Below are 26,754 nucleotides of genomic sequence, written 5' to 3' on the forward strand. Positions count from 1 at the left end.
TTTTAGAAATCTCACATCAGTATCTTCTTTGTGTTTTGTCAAATCTGCTGCGAAGGTGTTTTTAAAAAGAACATGTGCTCGGTCATCAGCCGAGACTGCTAGAACATGAAATACATGCAGAATGTGGGTAAAACAGAGCAGCAGACATACAATTCTCCCCTTAAGGAGTACAGTCACAAATTTAATTGACGCCTTTTTTTTTTAATAAGCATCATCAGCATGGAAACATGTACTCTGGAATGGTGCTGGAAGCATGAAGGGGTATAGGAATGTTTAGCATATCTGGCATGTAAATACCTTGCAAAGCCAGCTACAAAAGTGCCCTGTGAACACCTGTTCTCACTTTCAGGTGACATTGTAAATAAGAACCAGGCAGTGTAAAGAAACTTCTTTGTCTTAGCAATTGGCAGAATAAGTAGTAGGACTGAGTGGACTTGTAGACTCTAAAGTTTTACACTGTTTTGTTTTTGAGTGCAGTTATGTAACAAAAAAAAATCTGCATTTGTAAGTTACACTTTCACGATAAAGAGATTGCACTTCTGTACTTTTACAAGGAACTGAAAAATGTTTCTTTTGTTTATCATTTTTACAGTGCCTATATTTGTAATCAAAAATATAAAGTGAGCACTGTGCACGTTGTGTTGTAATTGAAATCAATATTGAAAATGTAGAAAAACATTCAAAATATTTAATATATTTCAAGTGGTAGTCTATTGTTATAAGTGTGATTATTCGCGATTAATTGACAGCCCTAGATATAAGACAATATATTATAAACGTCTACAAAATGTATAGCATGGTATATAGGAAACCTTGGCCTTCCCAATTCTCAGAACGGGAGATTCTCTTAATATTTGCATAAATGTCTGCTCAGAACTCATATTCTTTTTTTAATTTATAGGTGCAGAGCAACAAATGATATCTGCTTGTCCAGCTCCTTCTGCAGTCCCTCAAGTTGTTAGGCCTAAAGACAAAGCTTTTAGCTCCAGTGCTTTTGACAGGTTCCAACAGGAAGTGCCACTGTCAGAGCATTCAGGTTCCAAATTAAGACATGTTAAGGTACAAACTGCTTTGCAGCCCTTGACTGAATTTGCAAAGACTGAGCAACAGAGTGGCTACTTCATAGACAAAGGAACTCAAACAAAGAAGTCTGGCAAAAGTGGGCAGTCAAGACACAGGCCCCAGCAACACACAGTAACACATACCCAGCCACAGCAACCATCCGCTCTGCCTGGAGATCAACCAGCCCCTCAGATCAAAGACACTTCACAAGCTCTGGAGATTACTCAGTACTTTTTTGAGGCTGTTTCCACTCAAATGGAAAAGTGGTATGAGCGGAAGATTGACGAAGCCCAGTGCCAAGCTAATCAAAAAGCACAGCAAGACAAAGCTGCACTCAAGGAGCATATTAAAAGTTTAGAAGAGGAGCTCAATAAATTAAGGACTAAGGTGCAAAAAGAAAGCTAGCATCAAGAAAACAGGTGCAGGCATGGAAACTGAGGAATTGTTTTTTATATGAACTGCAGTGTGGCTGATTAAGATCTATTAGTATGTAGAGTATTGAACCCAATACATACAAATATAAGAACTGCCCTTTTTAATGAGATCTAATTTTAGAAATTAGAAGTTCCAGAAATACCGGGAGTAAATATCCAAAAAGACAGTTTTTGTAGTCATAAAACAGTAAGTCTCTGCAGATGGGACACACTCATGATACTATGAGTCCATAAAATTTTACAGTCAGAGATAAGAATTACCAGGTACCAATAACCCAAATCACATTCTAAAGAGAGAGTTTTCCCATTTCCTTGTAGGTCACAAAAAACACCTAATAGAAATGGTTTTGTTAGAAATAAGTTTTGTTTACAGAAGCTTCCCACTGATACTTTCCTCTGCCTTGGGTTTGCGTTGTTCAAGCATACTGTAACTTTGACTTCTCCTTAATTATTGTTTGAATAATTATTACAGGTTACATGATTAGTGAAGGTATCTATTCAAGTAACCTTATTGAAAAGTTGTAATTTCTTATATCAGATGAGTGGCAAATATTTTACCAAGTCCTCACTATGTTTTATGAGCAGCAGTACGTTCATAGGCAAGACTCTTCCTCTGAGATGCCTAAATTCCAATTTTCTATAGGAGCATGAAACACACAGACCCAGTGTGAATTCCTGGCTCTACTAAAGTAAATGGCAAAACTCCCATTATCTTCAGTAAGGCCAAGATTTCACTCCAAATGACTTGCCTAGCACCTCTTAAGTAACCCCCTCTTTCTTTTGTTTTCCCACATCCATTTCCCTTTAAGTGAAAAAAAGAAGAATTAGGGACCTTATATGTCCAGTGTTTTCTAAAGGAAAATCCATTCCAGACCACCAAGCTTAATAATTAGACAACTGCAAACTGACTAGCAGAACACCAAGGCTGACTGTACTGAACAGAAAATTCTGATAGCAGTTTGGCCACATCGTTTGCCATAAATGAAAATGTCCAACTTTGATGGACAGAAAATTCCCCTTTGTGAACTGCTATTGAGAATCTTTGAGCTTATTATTTATCGTTTATATTGCAGTAGTGTCTAAAAGCCTCAACCGTGTTGGGCCCCAATTCTGCTCAGTAATGTACAAACATAAGTTACCATAGATAGTTGCAGCTCTATCCATCTAGGGCTTTGTGCTTTAATCTAGTAGGAGACTCCGTAAGATACTGACAATAGAGACAAGGTTATTTAACAGAGATCACGATAGCCCAGGAACAGCTATCCTAAATCATTCCACTTAAAAAAAAACTGCAATATTATGCCAAGGAAAAAAAAAACCAAACAAGCAATCTCTTGACACTGGAAATCCAGATGAACAAAACGTACTTTACAGTATTGTAAACATTAACTCTTTAGAAATTGAGCTCATATCTTTTTAGTACATGTATAAAGCAAAGAAAATTGTATTATATTACAGTATTTTTAATTCTTATTAATGCACTATTAAGACAAGTACAGTATATCTGTAGTAAGGGAGATATTTGTTAATGCTAATGCTTTGACTTCAGTAGTCAAAAATAAAGAATTAGACATTTTCATATGTTTACAACTTTAAGTCAATTGTTTAAGCTACTGTAGGAATGCAGAGGCATGTTATTTAATTTTTGTATCATCTTGATAAAAAGTGAATGTTTTTGCCTAGTAATTAAACATAAATGTTGCTCAGAAAGCTATTTTTCATGTGTTTTCTAGCTTTACAGAGTTGATCACATTGAAAACTGCAGATACAGAGTGGGAAATGAGAAGCAGTTTAAAATAATAAATTCAAAGGAACCAGGGCTGTCAAGCAATTAAAAAAATGAATCGCAATTAACTGCACTGTTAATAATAGAATACCATTTATTTAATATTTTTGGATGTTTTCTACATTTTCAAATATATTGATTTCAATTACAACACATAATACAAAGTGTACAGTGCTCACTTCATATTTATTTTTGATTACAAGTATTTGCACTGTAAAAATAGTATTTTTCAATTCACTTAAGTACTGTAGTGCAGACTCTATCATGAAAGTTGAACTTTCAAATGTAGAGTTATGTACAAAAAAAATGCATTCAAAAATAAAAATGTAAAATTTTAGAGCCTGCAAGTCCACTCAGTCCTACTTCTTGTTCAGCCAATTGCTCAGACACAGAAGTTTGTTTACATTTGCAGGAGCTAATAATGTCCCTTCTTGTTTACAATGTCACCTGAAACTGAGAACAGATATTCGCATGGCACTGTTGTAGCCAGCATCGCAAGATATTTACATGCCAGATGCACTAAAGATTCATATGTCCCTTCATGCTTCAACCACCGTTCCAGCGGGCATGCGTCCATGTTGATGACGGGTTCTGCTCACTAGCAATCCAAAGCAGTGCAGACCAACGCATGTTGATTTTCATTATCTGAGTCAGATGCCACCAGCAGAAGGTGGATTCTCTTTTTTTGGTGGTGCGAGTTCTGTAGTTTCTGCATCAAAGTGTTGCTCTTTTAAGACTTCTGAAAGCATGCTCCATACCTCATCCCTTGCAGATTTTGGAAGGCACTTCAGATTCTTAAACCTTGGGTTGAGTGCTGTAGCTATCTTTAGAAATCTCACATTTGTACCTTCTTTGCGTTTTGTCAAATCTGCAGTGAAAGTGTTCTTAAAATGAGCAACATGTACTGGGTCATCATCCGAGACTGCTATAACATGAAATATATATGCAGAATGCAGGTAAAACAGAGCAGGAGACATACAATTCTCCCCCTAAGGAGTACAGTTAAAAAAAAAATGCATTAATTAAATTTGTAACAAGCATCATCAGCATGTCCTCTGGAATGATGGCCGAAGCATGAAGGGGCATAGAATGTTTAGCATATCTGGCATGTAAATACCTTGCAATGCTGGCTACAAAAGTGCCATGCAAATGCCTGTTCTCACTTTCTGGTGGGCAGAAGACGAGGGCAGCATTATCTTCTGTAAATGTAAACTAACTTGTTTGTCTTAGCAATTGGCTGAACAAGAAGTAGGACTGAGTGGATTGTAGGCTCTAAAGTTTTACACTGTTTTGTTTTTGAGTGCAGTTATGTAACAAAAAAATCTACATTTGCAAGTTGCACTTTAATGACAAAGATTGCACTACAGCACTTGTATGAGGTGAACTGAAAAATACTATTTCTTGTTTATCATTTTTACAGTGCAAATATTTGTAATAAAAATATACACTTTGATTTCAATTACAACATGGAATACAATATAGATGAAAATGTAGAAAAACATCCAAAATATTTAATAAATTACAATTGGTATTCTATTGTTTGACAGTGCGATTAAAGCTGCAATTAATTGCAATTAATTTTTTTTAACTGCAATTAATTGACAGCCCTAGTGGGAACTAAGCCCCTGAATTCTAATCCCAGTTTTCCCATTAATTTACTATCTATAAAATGCAGATAATACTTAGGTACAAAAATTATCTTACAGAGGTTCTATAAGGATTAACTAATTTAGTGACAGGTATTATTCATTCAACACAACGTTTACCATGGGACACAGGGAAAGGGAGCCTTTTCTGGCATTCTCCCCTACCCCACACTCTACACATTAGGCAAAATTGAAGTGATTCTTGGCTACTACCCACATAATCCACCCTGCCCTTTTACATACACAACCAAAGTTAATCCCATTATTCCATGAGAGTTTCTAATTCCTGCATGGACTCCTGCAGCAGATCTCATAACCCCTAAAAGGCTTCTGGCAGAGAGACTCACATGGACTCTGATGGAGTCCGCACATTGTGCTCCTACAGACTTATGGAACCAACTGGGACATTCTCAACTGCTTCATGGGACATTCTCAGTCAAGGACTGTACCCTGGTTGGAAGTCTTATATTGCCCAAAGTGGGTAAGGAGTGACAAAGTTCATTTTGACCTGTACAATTTGTTATATAAAATTGCTTATAAAAACTAAGCACAAGCTGAGTTAAAGAAATTTACAATCTGAATGTCTGAACTAAAAACTGTGATTACACAGTTTCAAGACTCTGGTAAAATCACAATTGCTAGAATACAAGTGAAAGGAAATGCCCATTAGGATTGCTAGATGTTGGTTTTGATTAAGGGGGTCATCTCTTTCTGTACTATGTTCTTCTGGGGGCAGCTGGCAGCTTGTTGAAGGGAGAGAGGAGGAGAAAGGCCTTACTGTGAGTCAGAGCTTCACTAATCATGGTTGTCACCACTCTCACCACCTGTTGGGACCTCGACATCATTTTCCTGCATCTGAATGATGTCCTAATCTGATCAGACAAGTAGAAGGAGCCAGATGACATCACCTTTAGAGGGTCAGCTAAATCCTGAGCAACAGCTGGGATATGAACCTGATGTTCCTAATATTACTCCCTACCTATGTGTCAGTGCCTCCTTATTTCTTCTACCTCTTTTGCCTTCTAAGAGACCAGCTTAGCCCGCGAGGAGTAATCTACCCTTGCAATATTGCTGTAAGCCTGTGACCAAAGAGGCAAGCTAAAAACAAGATTGATCGAGACTGCTAAGTACTAGAATAGCTAATAAGTTTGTGTGCTTTGCCAGTGATTGTTTCTAGCAGCTAAAGTGCAAGCAAGGAACAAACTGAAGCTGCAATTTAGAAAAGATCCATGAAGCTTATATCTCCCACTGGGTGTGTTTATTTTAAAAGTATGTTGGTTGAACTTCACCCACTAACCCTCAGAAGTTGCCAGCTAAATCTGACTTTTCCAGCAAAGACTTCTACTATAACCTTAAGACTACCAAGCAAAGTTTCTCTCTAGATAGAAAAAGGGAAGTTTTCAAAACAAAGTTTCAAATGTTTTAACTGTTTTTTGTGAATTTGTTAAAAGGTTTGTGTTACTGTGGGAGTAGGCTAGCATAAGTTTATATAAAGCACAATTAATTTAATGTTACAATAAAAGGGTTCTAGTACATTTTAAATCCTGAGCTCAATACTGTAAAAGGGACAGAGTGTTAATGACAAGCTCAACAAGTTGGCAGAAATTAAAGAGACACCAACTTGAAAAAAAAAATCACTTTCTTATCCCTTAAGGTTACTGTAATTGAAGACAAGTTAAAATGAAGAAAAAAAATCTTATCTTACTCAAGTTCACTAGTGTGTTGAGAGTGCATGTTATTTATTTGTGGTAGCTCCTAGAAGCCCCACGGCCTCAACAAGGATGGTCCCAGCCCCAAAGAGCCTACAGTGTTATGTACAATATAAAAACATTAGGTGATACAGACAGAAAAAGACAAGGAAACAATTAGACAATACTGGTCAGCATGATCTGCAAGAAACTGTAACCCTGCAGCAGTGTGCAGATAGAGATAGAGAAAGGGGAGTGGGAGGGGTGGGAAGACTTGGCCTTTGATGGTGATATACTCAGGCTCTGCTCAAAAAGGCCCTTCTAATCATCAAGGAAGCAGATTGTTTTTTAAAGAACTGAAGAAAAAAAATCAGGACATACTAATAAAGAGCCTACTACCAGAATATTGATTTTCCTTTGAATTCCATTTTTTTAAAATCATCTTGTCAGTGTCTGTTTAAAAAATCCACAGGAGCAACCTCTCTCAACACAAACCAGAGAGCTGTCTAATCCAGAGTCTCGTCTTCGGTAGTGGCCAGAACCAGATGCTTCAGAGAGAAGCTCAAGAAACCCCATAGACAACAATTTTGGAATATAGCCTAACTACAGGAGAAATTTCTTTCTAACAGCCCGTCAGTCAGTGGTTGGCTAACCAGCCTTGTGAAGTCTTTCAACCAAGACTGCAGGTATAGCTTTGAAGAAACTTGGTCTGCTGCTTGTTAGAGCTGAACCAAGACATACTAGCTGGCAGCTGTGTACATCTGTTGTTTGGATATATAGCTATTTACATTCAGAGAAACTCAACCTCCTTTACTTTTGAAATTGATATAAACAAAATATGTTGCCATTCATGTGGGGAATACAACATGAGGAAGGGCCACAACATTAATATACCTTTTCTGTTGTTCTACTTTATGTAAGAGATGAACACTTGTCAGTATAATCACAAGAGCTATTTCTTAATTTGGCAATAACCATATCCTAGGTTAAATTCTCTCACACTGTTAAGGTTTAATCAATCATGATTATGATTAAAGACACTACTTCAAACAAACAGGATCAAGATATCACCTACACATGGGGAATTTTCTTAGTATTTTGAACAAGTTTATTATGAAACAAACTTCAGGAGTTTGGGACTCTAGAGAAGACTCCCATAAGATTGTAACATTTAGAAGTACTAACGTAGGAAAAAACAAACAAAAATCTGGTTTGAATTTATTTTTTTTCTTTGGCAATGCTGCTCTTGTCTCAGCAGGTATTATGCCACACTTTCGATTATTTGAACAAATATGGCGTAAGTAATTTGTCTATGCCAAATATTCAGGTAACAGACTCAAAAAGAGAAAGGAAATAATGGAATTGTACTGTATTCCACCTTGAAACATTACCGGTATCTTTGCATAAGATGAGGTGCTGCATCCTGGAGAAAGTACTGTACTTCTCACAGTGGATGAAAGTCCATTGGCTCTCAGAATTAAGGTTAGGAGTTTGCCAGCTGAAGTGTTCTCTCAAGCTCCTGAAGCTGCATGTTGCCCTGAGTAATCATCATCCTAATTGCATCCTGTAAAGTGAAATGGAATCTGTTGGGCTGAACACGTATAACACACTACAGTACACAGATTTTTGCCAGAGTTGCTGCATTTTTCACTCAATTTCTTTGCCTGAGTCAACGGCACACAATAAAGCATTCAGCCTCTAAAACAATGAAGACAACACAATATGTTCATTATGATAGGTGAAGCAACTGTCTCTCACCAACAGAAGTTGGTCCAATAAAAGACATTACCTCACTCACCTTGTCTCTCTAACATACTGGGACCGACACGGCTACAACACTGCGTATATTAATTTGCCATTCATTTTTCCTTAAGTTCTTAATAGTGCCATTGGGGGTTATTCCTGTGGCTTAAAAGTAAGTGGAAAAGTTTCTTTGATTCAAAAATCTAACTACATTAGTATTTTCTTTATACATCCATGTCCTTTCCAATGTTTCTGTGAATAAATGGTAAGAACCACAGATGTGCATTGTAGAGAGGGATTTTTAAGAGATAAATTGTGTGGACATTCTTCTGAAATTCTTTAGTCTGCATAATTCCAGCCAGTAATTCTTTACTACTGACTAGGAAAGGTGCACAACTGGCAAGACGGGGTGTAGAAATGTTTGAGAAAAGGTGAAGTTTCCCCACCCATTGCTGCTTCCTATACAGATATCAAGTCAAGTCTGTTTTGTTCAGCCAAAATTAATAAATACTAATTTAAACATAACCCCAACAGATATCATAAAAGGCAGGTCCAGCATTAGTAAACTTAAACTTGCTCTCCACTATTCAATACAAAAGTTGTAAAATTAAAAGTTTTGTCTGATTCTTATTTCAAGCAAGCAGTTTTTGTTTTGTTTATTTAATTTAAGAAATCAGAAAAAAATAATCAGAAAAACTTTATTTACAAGCAAGAAAGAAAAGGAGAGATAGTGTTGATAGTTTTCATAGATTCCAAGGCCAGAAAGGGACCATTGTGATCATTTAGTCCAACCTCCTGTACAACACAGGCCATAAAACTTCCCCAAAATAATTCCTAGAGCATATATTTTAGAAAAAATATCCAATCTTGATTTAAAAATTGTTGGTGATGGGAGAATCCACACTGAGCCTTCTTAAATTATTCCAATAGCTAATTACCCTCACTGTCAAAAATTTACGCTTCAGTTCCAGTCTGAATTTGTCTAGCTTGAACTTTCAGCCATTGGATTGTGTTATACCTTTCTTTGCTAGGTTAAAGAGCCCATTATTAAATATTTGTTTCCTGTGTATATACTAACAGACTAATCAAGTCACCCCTAACTTTCTCTGTTAACCTAAATAGATTGACTCTATCACTATAAGCCCTGTTTCCTAATCTTTTAATCATTCTCATGGTGTGATTTTTCATTCTGTTGATAATAGCCCACTTTAATTGATTTGTCTCGACCCCCCCACTGGGTAAAGCAACTCCCATCTTTTTGTGTACTGCTATATATCTTCCTACTGTATTTTCCACTCCGTGTATCTGATGAAGTGGGTTTTAGCCCGCAAAACCTTATGCCCAAAAAATCTGTTAGTCTATAAAGGTGCCACAAGTACTCCTCCTTGTTTTTGCTGATACAGACTAACACGGCTACCACTCTGAAATCTCTCCCCAATATATTGTATCGCTTTTGTACAAACATTACTTGTTTTAGAAAAATCAGCAAAATAGATACAAAAACAGGTGTTATAGAAGTCTTGGTGCAGTTCTTAAAAAAACAAAGCATATGACAAACCATAATCTGTAGCACTAAGAGTGCTGCAAAGTATATAAAAGACATTGCTACGAGGCTTCTGCCTCCGATTGCTCACCTCATCTGTTGCATCTTTATTTCTTTTGAATTCTTCCCTTGCCCACTCCTTTAGATAGTGCCGATCAGTTTCGGTAGGTACCTGACGAATAGCCTGGAGAATTCTTCTGTATAACTGAAGAACCTGCTGCCGTCTCAAGAACTGCAAAGAAGAGGGGAAATGCCAGTTATGTTTGCTACTCCAGTGGTTTCCAGTCAGTTATATTATCAAAGAAAGGTTTTTTTAAAACCTTTGTAGAGATTTAAGCCAAATACCACCTGGAAATTAAATGAACCAAGAGAAAGTACCTGCTATGCAAGTTTAGTCTATAATAACCTTAAAATTGAGAAGAAAAACAGAGTAAATTTTAAATTTGAATGATCTAATCTGAGGTGGGCTATTGGAATAGAGCAGGGGGTTCTCAAACTTCATTGCACCGGGACCCCTGACAACAAAAATTACTACACGAGCCCAGGAGGAGGTACTGAAGCCTGAGTCTGCGCAAGCCCCACCACCCTGGGCAGGAGGGCCAAAGCTGAAACCCCAGGGCATGTAACCTGAGCCCTGCCGCACAGGGCTAAAGCCCTGGGACTTTGGTCCCGAGCAATGGGGCTCAGGCTTCAGCTCTGGGCCCCAGCAAGTGTAAGTCACCCTGGGGACCCCATTAAAATGGGGTCCTGACTTACAGTTTGAGAACTGCTGGAATAGAAGGAAATCTATAAAAAGGACTAGAAACTCCCATGATTAGCTACTGTATATTGCAAAGTGCTTAGTCATAGACCAGGGCCCCACTGTGCCCTCTATAAACACAACAGAAAGATGGTCCCTGCCCCACACATCTTATGATCTACAGCCTGGTCTACATATAGCTTTTGCGCCAATATAATTATTTCAGTTAGAGATGTGATTTTTTTTTTACTGACATCACTATATTTAGGCTTGGGAGGATCAGATGTGTATTGGTAAATGTAAATTTCACTATACATGCACAAATAAATAAATATTTCCACTGATAATCAAAATGTATGGATAGGCAAAGTAAGAAAAATACTGCTTGAGAACTTATCAGAAGTTGATTTAAAGTTATTTACTTTGTATATTTTGACAATTTAGGTTTTAAAGATTATAAAGCATTAACTTTTTGAATATCAATGTCTCCTGTCTTTAAATAATCATTGTCTGAACCCCTCATAATTCCCCACAACTGTGAAAATTGAAATAGCCTAAAATTTATAAAAAATGCGTAAAAATAAACATTGATGTTATCCATCAAAATTATTAAAAAAAAAATCAAATTCTACCAAGCCTAGTTATACTTTTATACTGGTAAAACTTCATCCACACTAGGGTTGTACCAGTATATTACACTGGTACATCTTATTCCCCATCACATGTGGAATAGGTATACCAGTATAAGCACCTTTATATCAGTACTACAGTGTCCACTCTTACTTAGGGGGGGGTTATACTACTTTAACTATACTACTATAACATTTGCACAGACAAGCTCTAAATATCAGAGTTGTTAGCATAGAAATTATAGCTGTATTGGAGAAGGAAAAGAAGGAGGGGGAGCTCTGTGGAACCCACACAGAAAATTGGGGGGGGGGGAGATTAGAAGGATTCTTCAAACAACATGCTGAAGGAGCAATTAGAGAGATGAAAGAATCAGGAAAGGACTCAGTCATGAAAGCCAAGCCAGGTCAGATTACCAGAGGAAGAGCACAGCTGACCATGTCAAAAACCGTTGTGAGGTGGAGGAGGGGATGCAGCACTGTTTCTGAGCTTTGGCCACGGAGGGGGGCATCAGAGATTTGGCCAATGTCTATACGTACAGAGAGCTCTCCCGTCAGTATAATAAAAGCACCTCCACAAGAGGCAGAAGCTCTGCTGGCGGGACAAGCTCTCCTGCCGACATAACGCTGTGCACAGGAGTGCTTATGTTGATGTAATGTTTATGTTGATGTTGCTTGGGGGTGGTTTTTTGACACCTCTGAGCAACATAAAATTTTGCCGACACAGGCTTAGGGTGGAGACAAGCCTTTGGCAAGAACTGTTTCAGGGCAGGGCAGCAGGCTCGGCAGGGGTTTAGGAGGGAAACGGAGGGGAGGCTACTGACGTCCAGCTGGAGTTGTGGGTGCTTAGCCCGACTGAAAATTGGTCCAAACCACTCACCCAAAGTCCCCCCGCAAGCGGCTGAGCAGAGTCTCTGGCGCTGCCAGCTGCCCCCCCCCTCGCTCCGGTTCTGAAAAACGCCGGGGCTTGTGCCAGTCACCCGGCCGCGCCCAGGTGGCAGGTAACAGGGGCAGCCTCTGAGCCCAGCCCCCCGAGCGGGGACCCCTGCACCCTGTAACCCGGCAGCGGCCCCAAGTCAGGCCGGTCGCTGGCTGCGCCCGGGCCCCTAACAGCAGGGGCTGAAGCCCCCCCCGCTCCGGCAGCAGCGACTCCCTCAGCCGCCACCGCGACCCCCCAGCTGGGCGGCCCTGAGGGAGGAGGGGCTCTGGCCGGCGGCGAGACGGGACCCCCCGGGCCGCTACCTGCTTCAGCGTCAGCGCCGCCGGAGGCAGCCGGGACGCGGCCATGACACCGACCAGGCCCTGCGCGCGCGCCGCAGCCCCGCCGCCGCCGCCTCCTCCTCCTCCTCCTCCGCCCGCCCTCGCGGGGCCCCTGGTCCCCTTCCTGCTCGCGGGGAGCGGCGGGTCCCGCTGCTCAGGCAGGGGCGGACACCCCCGAGGGCGTGAGGCTCAGCCAAGGGCGGGGAAGGGATTTTAAGGCCTGGCCTCGGCGTGGGCGGGAAACCTGCGGGTTCCGGGCCGCCCCGGGCCGTGCCCCGCCCCGGGCCGCAGAGCCGGCGCCAGCTCCTGGGGGCGCCCCCGAGGGAGGAGCCGCACAGCGCCCCCCGGCGTCCGCCTGCCCCAGCGCTGCAGCTGCGTGTTTGTGCCAGCGAGACCCAAGCCCGCCCCGCGTGGGCAGCCGGCGAGCTGGGAGGGGGTCTGAGAGGCTGGGACTGTTAACGCCTGGGGGGAGGCCTCCTTTCCCTGGACGATGGGATTAGGGAAGGTAAATAACCCAGCAGGCTGCAAACAGGATAGCTCAGTGGTTTGAGCAATGGCCTGCGGAACCCAGGGCTGCGAGCTCAATCCTTGAGGGGGCCGTTTAGGGATCTGAGGCAAAAAATGGGGATTAGTCCTGCTTTAAGCAGGGGCTTGGACTAGGTGACTTCCTGAGGTCCCTTCCAACCCTGATATTGTAAAATCACTAAAGGCAGTAGATTAGAAAGACAATGCCTGAGCTAGCTAAGATAAAAGGGCACTATTATTAGGAATGTAAAGACGAGGCTGAGTACAGCAAGTGAGCACAGAGCTTGCTGCACAGGAGGGGTTGGTTCCTGCAAATTAACCAAGCCCATCTAAAAATGGGTGAGGCAATGTATAGTAAATGTAATGAGATGTGTAATGTCTATAAAGGAAGAGAGTTGTCATGTACTTTTGGAGCTGTAATATACTTTGCATGCGTCTAGGGTGACCAGATGTCCTGATTTTATAGGGACAGTCCCGATTTTTCACATTTGCTGTTTGGTCACCCTACATCCATCCCACCTGCATTTGAGTCTAATCAACTCAGTATAGCACTGCTGTATACTAAATAAAGATATCTCAGTGACAAAGGCTGGAGTCCAACTACGTTCTTGGGAAGCATCATAGAAACTGATCCCAGAGGGAATCCCAAGGACTTTCCTCCCCAGCAGTCCTGAGGCTGTTTTAAATTATGCCTGGCTATACTCTTGGGGTTGAGGATAATCAGACATCTGGGAATTGCAGGAATACAGCAAAACTCCAGCCACGCACTTTTCCCCCTTAACCACACCATCACAGCCCTATTAAAGAGCCCCCAACTGAATGCACACAAGGCTGATGCATTTAAGTCCCATAACACTGTTAAGTTCTCCTTGGTCTAAAGAGGCTCTAGGATCAAGCAGTATCTCTTTGGCCTCTTTAGCACACTTTGTGGGCACAGATTCTGTTACCCTTTGAGAGTTGGGACCTGCAATCCAGCTGGCCACAGTCCCCAAGCTAAATGTGGACCCTCCCCCCCTCCAAAGACCTCTCTAAAAATCCCAGTAGCTTAAGCACCTTCCCAGAGCTCCAACCCTACAGGCATTCTCTGGTTTAGTTTACTTCTTCAGGGACAGGTGAGATTTCAAGCACATAACATGCAGGCTTAGTAAAGATTTCTGACCCAAACCACCATAGGACAAGAGACATACACATCTAGACAAAACAATGAAATGCCTATGTGCTTTTCCCTGCCTCAGTTTCCTCATCACTCAAGGCAGTAGTTTGGGGGTTTGGTCAGAATCCTTTAGGGTGTGCAGGATCCCCTCTCCTGCACACAGCTGCTTCTCTGAATCATTGAGTGTCTTCTCTCTACAGCCAACTTCTTTTGACATTGGCTGGGCCTGCAGTACAAAAAGGTCCTCTCTGCTACAAAAGCATGTCCCTTCATTTCTCTCCATCTCTGTGATTTTAGCACCTAGCACTGACTCCTACTTTCTCTGTTTCCCCCTTTCTGGAGAATTTTCACTGCTTCAAATCCTGTTCCCTTGCATAGAAGATGGAGAAAACTGGTTTCACCTAGGATGTGGCCCTCCCATTTGAATGGGAGCTTTATGATGACTCGCCAGTGTCTCTGGTCAGGTAGGGATGTGATACCAGCCCTGCTGGAATTAACTGAAATTATTAAAAATAGGAGACCATTAGACACTAATTTAACCATAAATTCTTTTATTAAGCCCAAAGGCTAAATGATATTTTAATCAATTGCCCTAAACATTCCTAAGCCTAAAAACACCCAATACAGTAATAAAGTATCCATAAGCATGTGATCAGTATACTTACATATAGGCCAGACTGAGTGAAAACTCTCATCCTGGCATAATCAAGTAGGATCTGATAACCTTCAGCTTCATGGCTCTCTTTATACCCTTCAGTTAAACTTGCTAGCTTTAGCAAAAGCCCAGTCTGAAAAAGTTTATCCTTGCTACTTTCCTTCCAACAAGGTCTTCCCTTCTTCTCTCTTCCCCACTCCTTGCTTACCAGCAGAACAGTGGGAAGGTTCGTGTTTGTTTCTTTTAAGACACAGTTTGTCTTGTTACTAGAAAGAAAAGGAGTACTTGTGGCACCTTAAATTTATTTGAGCATATGCATCTGATGAAGTGAGCTGTAGCTCACGAAAGCTTATGCTCAAATAAACTGGTTCGTCTCTAAGGTGCCACAACTACTCCTTTTCTTTTTACGAATACAGACTAACACGGCTGCTAGTCTGAAACCTGTCTTGTTACTGCAGCCTTTTATTTTTTTTGAACCATACATCCTTCCCACACAACAAGTAAAAATAATGCCACTAATTATTTTCACGACCTTCTTTTACCTGCTGATTGGGGTGTTACTAGCCACAAACCATAAAGCAAATACATTATTTTCTTAAACTTAATCTAACTTTAATTTCATAACTATTCCTACAGACCCTGATAACATGTGGCTGACTCCGTATCCCCTGAGGCATTTAGTGATACAATTTCATAAAATCAACCAGAATTTTCTAAGTTATAGTCAGATTCCCCAGATCATCACACCCTCCCAGCTATACCTGGTTGTGAAGAAGAGCCAGCACTTCAATATTCAGAGTTTCCACTGAGAATCCTGATGGGGCCAGTTAATATAGCTTGCCAGCAGATTTGCATTGGCCAAGTAGAACAAATCTGCCAGAATGTTTAGGAAGATGAGACCACCAATAAAAACTCACATATCTGGCAACCCCTTGCAGTCCAGAACAAGTGAAACCTGTGAAGTTATGCAAGCTTAGAACCCATCTGATTTGAGGACTGTTTGTATAATTTTCTGAAAATGTAAAGCATTATATGTGCGCCAAGTACTATTCCTGTGGCATAGCTATTTTTGCTTCATCAAATGACAAAGAATGGACACCATAATTACAAACAGTGGTACATCTTTTTATTAGTACAGACAGTAAGATGCATAGCTTTTGCAATGAAAAAAATCATGTACAATCTTTAAGACACTTGACTAAATGCGTCTTTAATGTCTGCCTTGGACAGGGGGCAAACTTCACAGTGTAAAGTGATAATGCAAGGAAGATCATATCATGGCATGTTTCATAAAAATACCCTGAAGGCATTATCCAACAACCAGCGACAATTGTTAAATAGGATGTGTTTAACCACAAAACACAGTTTTAAGTATTCAAGTACTTATATTTTGGTTGTATAAACCCATCCTTCCCCACCCACATGTACCACCATGTGTTTAGCTAAAACAGTTCCAAGGCTGTTCAAGTTCTTCCAATACAAGAAGTTACTTCCTAGAAAAAAGACTACTTCCCCCTTCAATTACATGAACATTCCAAATAAAATTTAAAAATAATAAATTACAACAGTGGTGGTGGAAGGTTTGCATTGTTATAGGGATAGGCAAATAAGTGAGTACAGAGTCTTTCACCATTGCATAGTCTCCTGCACTAGCAAATGGGGGACAGCACACCTAAAGCATTGCTTTTCTAGGCTGTCTGAATATCAGAAGGCAGTTCCTGCATGTAAATTCTGGATAGAGAGATCTCATCAAACCACTGATGAAATGCAGTCACACTTAAGTAATTTAGCAGCAATCAGATGTTTACTTGCTTTGTAAATTCTATAGACTCTCCGAGGCAGTCACCAGTTCAAACCACTGTCGCAGTGCATCACTGAGAGTCTCTGGGAGGGCATTCACATCTCTGAGGATTATGTAGAATGGGAATGGGAACTCTTCCATGTAGGATCTGATTTCAGGCATTTCTCCGGGGTCTTTGAATATAGGTACTTTAATGTCCAAGATGGAATCCTGTAAAAGAGTTGAAGGGATGACTGGACTGTAGGTACCATTTATCCAATTTTTCAAACACATTTCCCCAACATTGGACAATTAAAGGCAAAAATATTTTAAAATAAAACCCTAAATGCAACCCCCTCAGGGAAGTCAAATAGGGACAGGTATGACAAGCTGAAAATTAAAAAAAAAAAGTGCCTTTTTTCTCATATGCTTAGTCCTAAAACTGTACTGAGCAGAGAGTTACAGAATGAAATAGACTAAACTCCAAGCTTTTGTAATATTAAACAAACATACAAATAAATGCTAAGGAAAGACAAGAGACTAACATGACATGAACCTGCTATCACCTGGATCAATTTGCTTTTATGTTGTGTCATTCCCTGAGTATGCCCTTCCTTTGACTTTTAAGACTGTAAAGTTCTTTGGGTAGAAATTGTTTCTATTCACATTTGTACAATGGATAGCACAATGGGGCCCTGTTCCTGAGTTGGTGCTTTCGTAACAAATGTTAAATTACAAACCCAGATTAACCCTACCCCTGCTTCTTGTAAAGGAAAATAGAGCCTAGATTGCTCTGTGTAGCAGATCTAAAAGTTCCCATAGTGAGAAGCAAATTTTACCACCTCAAATTTAAGTTTGACATTAAAACCATGTTTAATCAGAACTTTGACAAACTACTATTAATCAGGAAAAGGTTTTAATAACAAATCAGGAAGGGTTTATTTAACTATCTTAGAGTTATCCTGTTGGCAACCTTTTCTTCCTACTTTCATCCTTAGAGCATTGCACTTGAGTTGATTCTTCCTCAATAAAGGTGCACTGCAGTAATGCTAAATATACTGAAATTCCGCTTTCTACTCCACTATGGAACCCTCCTGAAACCCTCCCACATCTCAGCTTCCAAACCCAGCACATGTCACACACCCAGCTACCAAACACTCTTTGCAAGTTGCCCAATCCAAACACTAAAAAGCTGCAAAACTCGCCTAGTTAGCAGCTCACTCTCTCAGCTGTTTTACTTTGTCTGATATTGGATCCCTGTCACCTTCATGTCAAATAGAGGTAGCTGCCAGAAACTATCATTTTAAATCACAATTGAGAGGGAATAAATCAGCTCTTTCAAATTCCTTTTGCTTTCAACTTTTTAAATTTAGAAATCTAGTAGCTATTTCTGTTCTAGCCAAAATTTATGATGACAGTCCCTAAATAATTATAAATCACCTCAAAGTTTTTAGCGTATCCATCACTGTGGATGCAAGAAGTGCAAATGAAGGAAGTAATTCCTTGTAAAGTACCCGCAAAAAGAAAAGGAGTACTTGTGGCACCTTAGAAACTAACAAATTTATTTGAGCATAAGCTTTCGTGAACTACAACAGCTCACTTCATCGGATGCATCCGATGAAGCTTACGCTCAAATATATTTCAGAGTAGCAGCCCTGAAAGCACGAAAGCTTATGCTCAAATAAACTGGTTAGTCTCTAAGGTGCCACAAGTACTCCTTTTCTTTTTGCGGATAGAGACTAACACAGCTGCTACTCTGAAACTTGTAAAGTACGTGGAAAGTCCCAGTTCGCACCTCTCCTGCCCACATCTTGAGGCACAATCATGCTCACAATTTTATCAATGGAGTTCGAAACACCCTGGAATTACTTTTAGGGTCCCAACACCTTGTCTGCCAAGGAAGTGACAAACTAGCCCAGGACAAGGAAGAGTCCTTGCGTAGGCTTTTGTGTGATGAAAACTGGGTGCTTTTCTGTCAGACAGAACCTTTCTGAATAGTTGGGGGCACACTGTTCATAACTAGGAGATGGTTACACATAATGCAATGGTATGGTACTATATTTGTGTACAGCACCCAGAACAATGGGACCTGATTCTGATCAGGGCCCTTGCATACGATCAGAATACAAATACATTCTTACTATCTACCAGAAAACTACAGCAAATATTTTTCTATAAACCAATTTATGGTAGATTTAGGCAATTCAACAGCACAGCCAACAGAAAATACTTTACAGCACACAGTATTGTGCTGGTTGCCTCCCAGTACAAATAAAATGACACGGTTCCAAACCCAAAGAGTTTAAAATCTAATTTCAAATATGACATAAGGAGTCACAGTAGAGAGAGGTTGAGGGAGCACTGACAGATGTTGCACATTAATTAAATTTTAATGACTTCACTAAAGGATAGTGAACAGAAAAGTGAACCAAAGAATTATTTTATATTAAACAAAATATCTTTGTTGACTCCTACAAAAGGCATAACCCAACTGTAGTTGCAAATGTACGACGGCTAGAAAAAATGATCTTGGTATAAATTCCCAGCTAATTTTATAAGGCAACCATTAAGAATACTGTGTGTAGCTTTCCTTTCACTGCCCAGAATGCTGTTTGATTGTTCACTCACTCACCCGGGAATTAGGATTATCTAATACGACAAAAATGACAAAGATATTGGCATTTTGAGCAGCCTGAACTGCTGCTGTGACTCGTTCCTTGCCTTCTAGGAAAAGGCCTCTTCCATCAGATACTATCAAGAGCAGCTGAGCGGTTTCTAAGCACAGGGAAAACAATATTTTCAGTTCCAATAAATAAGAACTTCTAACTCATTTAAATTGAAAACAAAAACATTGCATTTTATCACAATTTATTTTTGTTGTATGCACAATGGAAAACCTCAATAACCTCCATAAGAAAACAAAGTTCTGGTCAATTATTATTCTGTGACTTTTAAAAATTAAATTACAGCCCCAAGCAGATCAGGAAAGAGAATTTCTCTCCTAGAGATATGAGTTAGGCTTTGTCTACACGAGCACTTTTATTGATCGGGGTGTGAAAAAAATACCGCCCTGACCGTCATAAGTTTCACCGACAAAAGTGTCGGTGTGGACAGTGATATGTCAGCAGGAAACGCTCTCCCACCAGCATAGAGCGGCTACATAGGAGACCTCACAGCAGCGCAGCTGCAGGGGTACTGCTGTGCTGCTGTAGTGTAGACATAGCCTTAGGCAATTTTTAAATGGCCATTACCTCCATAAGGGAAGATAACAGGCAGGAAAAGTAAACTAGTGAATAAAGGTCTGGTATTGCATTCCTTGCTCACCACACTTGTCAGTTAGATAGGAATTTTGGGTGCACAAGGAATTCAAAGATTAGGCACCAGCTCTGCAGACTTGACTACTGCACATATCTGCTAAGGGGTTTATCCAACTTTCACTAAAATCAGTGGGAGCCTTTCTGAAGGTCAATGATTTCAAAGGTGTTTGAATAAAATATGTTACAACTTTAGTGCAATAAACTATTTCTAAACACAACTTAGTTGCTTTTTTTTTTGGCTAAATACCCAAAAGTCTATACAGAATGTCTATTAAAATATTTTTTGAGATAATGAAGCACAAAACATGGTCTTGAACACATCTTTTTTTTTGCTTTATTTGAAAGATCATCAAATGGATCTTTTTTGTTTTGCTTAATTTGCTACTTAGTCCTGCAAATGGTATTCAAAGTTTCAGCTTTTAAAATGGAAGTGCCAAAAGAGCCTCTTAACCAAACATTCCGTTTGAACATTGAAGACCATGGTGCTGAAAAGTAAGTGTCATCTCAATGCTGCAAGTCTTCACAGTTTTTCTCTATGACAGCATAGGAAAGATATTGCATTAAGACTGTAGTGAGCTATGTTGCGATGGTAACAAGTATAATTAGCATTTAAAAAGTGCTTACCTGGATTGATATTTTGAGACAACTGCTGTGCTGCAGCAAACATATTTGCTGATGATTCTAGAAACTGCAGCGAAGACAAACAAGAGAAAAGCAAGCTAATTATAAGCCGATGCATTAATGCTGGAAAGATTTTTAAAACAATTGAACTGGTTAAGAGAGTTCATCAGACTTTTCTACATCTCCTACAAGTTGCTACTGAATGTGGAAGATTGCTGGAGTTGTCTGGGTGCCTATCAATGGCTGCTGTTCTTGATGGCAGTATGGGCATATTAGGGATGCCAGAACCACAAGACAGTCCAACAAAGGAGAAAACTCAGGCAAGGTCCAAAAGGTACCGCTACAAGATTTTTTTCAAGAATCAGCCAAAAGCAAAAGAATGACTTTGGTAAACGGATCCTCTTCAGAGCAAGTCCTGGTGCTTGGTCAATTAAAAGATACCAGTAATCACGTCCGGAGTTCTCTTTCTCCCTGTGGCCATAATCCTGAATTAGGATTAAGGCTATGAATCGGTCAGAGAGGTCACGGATTCCGTGATTTCACATGACCTCCACAATTTCAGCCTGAGCAGCAGGACTCCAGCTGTCAGCCCCAGGTGATGGCACAGGCACCAACTTCTACTCGCAGCAGGGGGTGCTTGACCCCCCCCACCCCTGATCCCGCCCCAACTCCACCCTGCCCCACCCCTCCTGCCCCCATTCCAACCCCTTCCCCAAAATCTCCGCCCCAACTCCGCCCCATTCCAACTCCTTCCCCAAATCCCCGACCCAGGCACACCTCTTCCCCTGAGTGAGCCATGTTCCCACTCCTCCCCTGTCCCTCCCGGAGCTTGCTATGCTGCCAAACAGCTGTTTGGCGGCGGCAAGTGCTGGGAGGTAGGCAGAGGACCGGGGACGCAGCGCGCTCAGGGGAGGAGACAGAGGTGAGGGCAACTTGGCTGCCGGTGGGTGCAGAGCATCCATTAATTTTTCCCCGTGGGTGCTCCAGCCCCGGAGCACCCACGGAGTCGGCGCCTATGGGTGGTGGTGCTCTGGCTCCAGCCTACTCGGGCTTCTGTGATTTATTCTTTATTGCCACGTCCTGTCTGTGACTTCTACTAAAAATACCCATGACAAAATCTTAACCTTAACTGGGATCCACTAAAATAAATTCCTGCTGGACTTAAAATGGGACTCTTCCCCTACGCACTTAAATGGGATTCTGCATTAGTGCAGAACTTATACTAGTAAATCCAAATGTAGGATTAGCACCTGTACCAAAAATACAGTACAGCCTGAGCTGGGGGACTATCAGGGGAGAAGAGCACAAACAAAATTGACACTGCTGAGGATTAACTATTGCAACAAGATGCTAAGCTCTCCTATCCCTTATCTACTGAAGGTTAAATTGATGTACAGTGGAACAGCCATGCCATTCATGTATTTTGTTTTTATGTAAACATGAACAGTGCCTAAAGCCATGATTGTGAATGTCTTGTCTGGAACAAAAATTCTGCAACCCTGCAGTCCAAGAGGTACTTCTGCATACCTGAGCTATCTTAGTTTTCTTTTGTTGAAATTTGCAGAGGCGTAATATCCGTGTTCCTGACTGGTCACTGAATGGTTCATGGAATGGGTGCAGAAGTTGAACTGTCTCTCCAAAGCTGAAATTAAGTGTCATATGTGTGTGTTAAAAATATGTTTAATAAGAATTCTATATTGCTAATTTGCTCTAAAAATCTTAAAATAAATCCATGCTTAAAATATTCTCACCTACATACAGCAATCTGCCCCACTTCCAGAAGAGTCAATGCATTTCCAATCACTGCCAGGGATTCATATGCAAGCTAGGAAAAATGAAGTTAATCAAGATGAAGCAAAATGTTCAAAAGTATTTCTGTATGCAGGGTTGTTGTAGCCATGTCAGTCTCAGGATGTGAGAGATATAAGGTTGGTAAGGTCATATCTTTTATTGGAATAACTTCTGTTGGTGACAGATACAAGCTATGGAGCTACACAGAGCTCTTCCACAGGGCTGGGAAAGGTACTCAGTATCACAGCTAAATACAAGGTGGAACAGATAGTTTAGCATAGGCAGTTGGCACATATTCTAATGGACCATTTGAGATGAAGTGGCCAGTTAACATCCCTGTAGTCATAGGATGAAAAGGAGGGTTAGTGGGTTACAGATTGCTGAAATAAGCCAGAAGTCCAGTGTCTTTATTAAGACCACGATTTTTAGTGTCTACCAAAGTTATGAATTTAAGCGCCCAGACTCATCTTTTGAAAGTGTTTTGCAGTTTCCCTTTGAGGATGAGGACTGATAGGTCAGATATAGAGTGATTGCTTTGTGAAAAGTGTTCGCTCACAGGTGATATGGTGGTTTTGTCATTTATCATTTTCCTGTGTGAGTTCATTCGCGAGCGTAGTGATTGTCTGGTTTCACTTACATAGTTGTTATTGGGGCATTTAGTACACTGGATGAGGTACACCACATTTTGTGGTGAAGTGTTGCCAGTTCAATCTTTTGGTGCTGAATTAAAAGCATATCAAAGTTCATTTTCATAATCCAGGAAAATCAAATTTAAATACCACCCGTTAAATATTTGTTTCCTTATGTAATTGTGTATCTGTGTATATCAAATACAAACCTAGAGATATTACAAGCAAAACATTCGAAAAAATCTGATTTGAGGTATTAATGAATTACAGAAAGATTATGTTGCTGCTATTTGCAGTCAACTGAAATCCTGAGATAGGATATACACACTAACAGTTTAGGCTGATGAATGTAAATTAAAATGCTGCAATAATCAGACTGAGGGGAGTAAACATTTTTACTCAATACAAATTCTGTACTTTATAGATATATAAATGTGTCACTCATTTACCAGTGAAGCACAAAATATGCATTCTATACTGCAATTTAAAATATTTTAATAGTAGAGTTTGACTAAGGATTAGAAACTGCTTAAACTATCTTCATATTTTATGTGAGACATATTCAATTAATAGTGGACTCTCCTGTAAATTCAGTCCTCTATCAGAGTCACCAATCCCTGTCTACTCAATAACAGCACCTTCCATGCAGAACAATTCTTGATATAAATCAGCTCTTCTTCTGATATACAATTATAAAAAAAGACCTTGTTTACTGTACTGCTTCATCATTATTTTGTGGAATAGGTTCCTTCCAAGGTTTTATTTGCCCTACCTGTTTGGAGTGGTTGTCTATCATACTAGACGAGTCATCAATGGCCAAGCAAATCTGGTACTGACGTTTGCTGGGCTTGGTTCTTCGCAACCAGATTTTATCCTTTCGGAACTGACTGGCAATATATGGAATCACTTTGCGCATATTCAGTCTTTTTCCTGTTCTGTAATCACCTCTGAGAGTTAAGGAGCCAACAAAAATATTAGTGGGGAGAGTCATTTTATTGATAATAGTTTATACAATTTGGTAATTATGCACAGCAACACAGGCCGAGATTTTCAGAACTGGATGTCTAAAATTAGGCTCTTATGTCAATATTTAGGCCCCTACAAATTGGTCTGATTTTCAGCTCTATGGGGAGTTGGATGCTCAGCACTTTTGAAAACAGATTTTTAATGTAGGTGCCTAAATATGGAATTAGGAGCCTGACTTTAGGTACCCAGTGTTGAAAATTTTGGTAAAAAATTGTTTGACTTAAATCTTGTTCACAATCACTTGGAGCTAAACGGTGAATAATGCGGAGAAGATTTTGACTTCTAACATCATTTTGACTCACTAGAGCTTCCACTGAAATCAGTTCGATCATTGTATAAAAAAACCACCAAAAAAACTACAGACTCAAGACAGTGAAGTCTTACAATTCTTCACTACCAAATCACATTTGCAAGTCATCAGATTTGAGAGTTCTAAGAGTTCTAATTAAAAAATAAAATGAATGTGCATGCATATAGGAAACAGTTACTACAAATATTAGAGGATACTGCTGAGGCCCAAAAGCAACAAGCTGTGGCTGTAAAGACGCTTGGCCCACAAAACGAGAGGTTAAGAGGCTAGAAGCCTTAAACAGAAAAGACTTACTTCAACTTGGCTGCCTGAGTGGGTTCAAGTATGAGTCGTAGCTGCTCACAAAGCTGTTGTGAAAGAGGAGCGGTCAGTGCTAAATACCTCTGCCACATCTCAGCTGCCGTCTTTTCCTGTAACAGTACCAGACGAGACAAAACTCACTACATTCATTATGGACAAATGAAAAGCTGCGAAAAGCTGGAAGGAGAGAGCACAAGTCTGAGGACAACATTAATAGGACAAAGTAAGTCCTTCTGGTGAAGTTAGTGGGAAATGCTTGACGAAGGACTTATTTCTGGGCTCCAGTGGAATGTTCAAAAGAAAGCCTTCTAAAGGCAGAACAGTGTACTTATGTGCAACTGAAGTTTTAAAGGCTAAAAAAAAATAATTAAATCAATTCAGCAGGCTGAGCAGCTGATAATACTGTTATTGGAGGTATAACTACTGCTGTGTAGTATACTGGCACTATTGGAGGAATCCATCCTGGAGTTGGAAAAGTCCTTGACAGAGGTAATGAGAAGTACTGGTGGGTGGATAAATAACCAATATATCACTCTCCATAAAGAAAGAATTTATATGGAATGGAGCTAAGTGGCTTTTCCATGCAGCTGACTTGCTAGTGACCTGAAAGAAGGAAAAGAAATTTTGAATAGATCTCCTGGAAAGAGGCCCATACCATCAGGCCTTATTGCTATCTAGAAAGGGGCAGTCGATGTATTTATTTTTTCCAATGACTCCTACCATGCCAAGGAAAGTACTACTGAAACATGTTACTCTGAACTGGTTTGAGCTAGAGAACCAAGCAGTATCTTATCTCTCACTATGAATTTGCAAAATACATTGTTTTAAAGAGCAATTTTTACAATCTTAACAAACAGAAAAGTGTCTTCTCCTTTAAAATTAATCTTACTAAACTTGTAACGTGTACGGAAAAATGTCGACTAAGGGCTCGAATACTAGCTTCTCTTTGATTAGTAAGGATGATATCTGTGTACCTCTCCTGCAAATGGACCTGCCCAGGCATGAGAGTCTGCCTGTGCAGTTTCATTTGCTGGACAGGGTCCTTACATCATAAGACAGCAGAAAATGGTGCACAGATACCTCTTATTTTAGTCAACTCAGCTGTAAAGAGAAGACTTTATTAGCATTAGATTTTAAAAACCTCCCTTTAAACGTCACAGTATTCTAATGTCCAATGGCCATTCTTGCCTCCAAGCCTACACCAAATGGTTTTAACATTTCCACTACAATTGCCACTTTATAAACAGTAATGTTTTGATAGTTAAACTAGCACCACAACAAGATGGCTGCTGGCCCATGGTCTCTGAGACTGGGTGTTAAAAATGACATCACTTTTTAGCAGGGTGACTGCCAATAAGAGGAGTCTCCATAATGACAATTTTAATCAAGAGTAATTTTCAATACAATTTAGTTTATAGCTGTGGTAATCGCAGCCAAGTTGAAGGAAGTTCTGGCATTAGACAATCTAAAAACAGATATTGTAACACTGCAGACAAAGGGGGCAGCTTCCAGTAGTAATGTCTACAGACTGGTACAGGTACAGTGGCATGTAACCCTGGTAAATTGCAGGTGTCACCTACTCAATGTGTAAGGACTTGACAGGTTTGAGAGAGAAGTGTCTCACTAACTTGACAGGTTAGAGGTCATTACCAGAGCAAGTTCAGAGCAGCTTTCTCTAAACTGCAGATAATGCTTTGGAAACATGATTTGAATCATTGCCCAGGTGTAAGGTTTGTGTTAAGAAGTTTAAAGGACAAGCTAAACACCACAAGACAGAGGGAGATTCAAATGGCTTAGTCTGAAAATTAGATTCCAGACTGTAAGTCTTCATCCATAACTTCAATACAATACAATATGAAAGAGCGCACATTAAGGATTCCTATTGCAGGTTAAGATCACTAACCTCATCTGGGTTTCCAGATTGCTGAGTTTGCCAAGCTTCCAGTTGCTTTTCCAGTTCCTGTCTCAACTCTTCAGGATCTTTAATTATATGCTAAAGGTAGATTTATGAGAAACGGAGATAGTCCATATATCAGTAACCTCCAATCTTTACAGCATCATAAAAAAATTAGTAAGAGCCATTGAGAATTATAATAATGGCTAAGATACCTAGAAAACCA

General features: G+C 40.2%; 3 protein-coding genes across 8 annotated transcripts in view; 1 reads left to right on the plus strand and 2 right to left on the minus strand.

Moving 5' to 3' along the window:
- Window positions 1-3,349, plus strand: part of ANKRD6 (ankyrin repeat domain 6) — a 165,000-nt gene extending 161,651 nt beyond the window's left edge. For 4 of the 6 annotated variants that reach the window (XM_084623140.1, XM_084623141.1, XM_084623143.1 and 1 more), the window contains one exon: window positions 902-3,347. In XM_084623140.1, the coding sequence (XP_084479266.1) occupies window positions 902-1,467 (566 nt within the window). In that variant the 3' untranslated portion in view covers window positions 1,468-3,347. Of the gene's footprint in view, window positions 1-901 lie in introns of all 6 variants that reach the window. The other 2 variants (XM_084623139.1, XM_084623144.1) reach the window with 1 other exon arrangement.
- A 3,301-nt stretch (window positions 3,350-6,650) lies between these two features.
- On the minus strand, window positions 6,651-12,870 carry LYRM2 (LYR motif containing 2). Its single transcript, XM_084624787.1, has 3 exons — window positions 12,510-12,870; window positions 9,994-10,134; window positions 6,651-8,180 (listed from the first exon to the last, which is right to left on the minus strand). The coding sequence occupies exons 1-3, from the start codon at window positions 12,552-12,554 to the stop codon at window positions 8,100-8,102; spliced, it is 267 nt and encodes an 88-aa protein (XP_084480913.1). The 5' UTR covers window positions 12,555-12,870; the 3' UTR covers window positions 6,651-8,099.
- Window positions 12,871-15,964: 3,094 nt separating this feature from the next.
- Window positions 15,965-26,754, minus strand: part of MDN1 (midasin AAA ATPase 1) — a 163,204-nt gene continuing 152,414 nt past the window's right edge. Inside the window, exons 95-102 of the mRNA XM_084622359.1 lie at window positions 26,538-26,627; window positions 24,629-24,744; window positions 23,771-23,945; window positions 22,330-22,403; window positions 22,106-22,220; window positions 20,582-20,645; window positions 19,273-19,415; window positions 15,965-16,871 (exon numbers count right to left, since the gene is read on the minus strand). Coding sequence (XP_084478485.1) covers window positions 16,683-16,871; window positions 19,273-19,415; window positions 20,582-20,645; window positions 22,106-22,220; window positions 22,330-22,403; window positions 23,771-23,945; window positions 24,629-24,744; window positions 26,538-26,627 — 966 coding nt within the window. The 3' untranslated portion in view covers window positions 15,965-16,682. The remainder of the gene's footprint in view (window positions 16,872-19,272; window positions 19,416-20,581; window positions 20,646-22,105; window positions 22,221-22,329; window positions 22,404-23,770; window positions 23,946-24,628; window positions 24,745-26,537; window positions 26,628-26,754) is intronic.

This window comes from Lepidochelys olivacea, assembly GCF_965140295.1.
Source record: "Lepidochelys olivacea isolate rLepOli2 genome assembly, chromosome: 3".
Taxonomy (NCBI): Eukaryota; Metazoa; Chordata; order Testudines; family Cheloniidae; genus Lepidochelys; species Lepidochelys olivacea.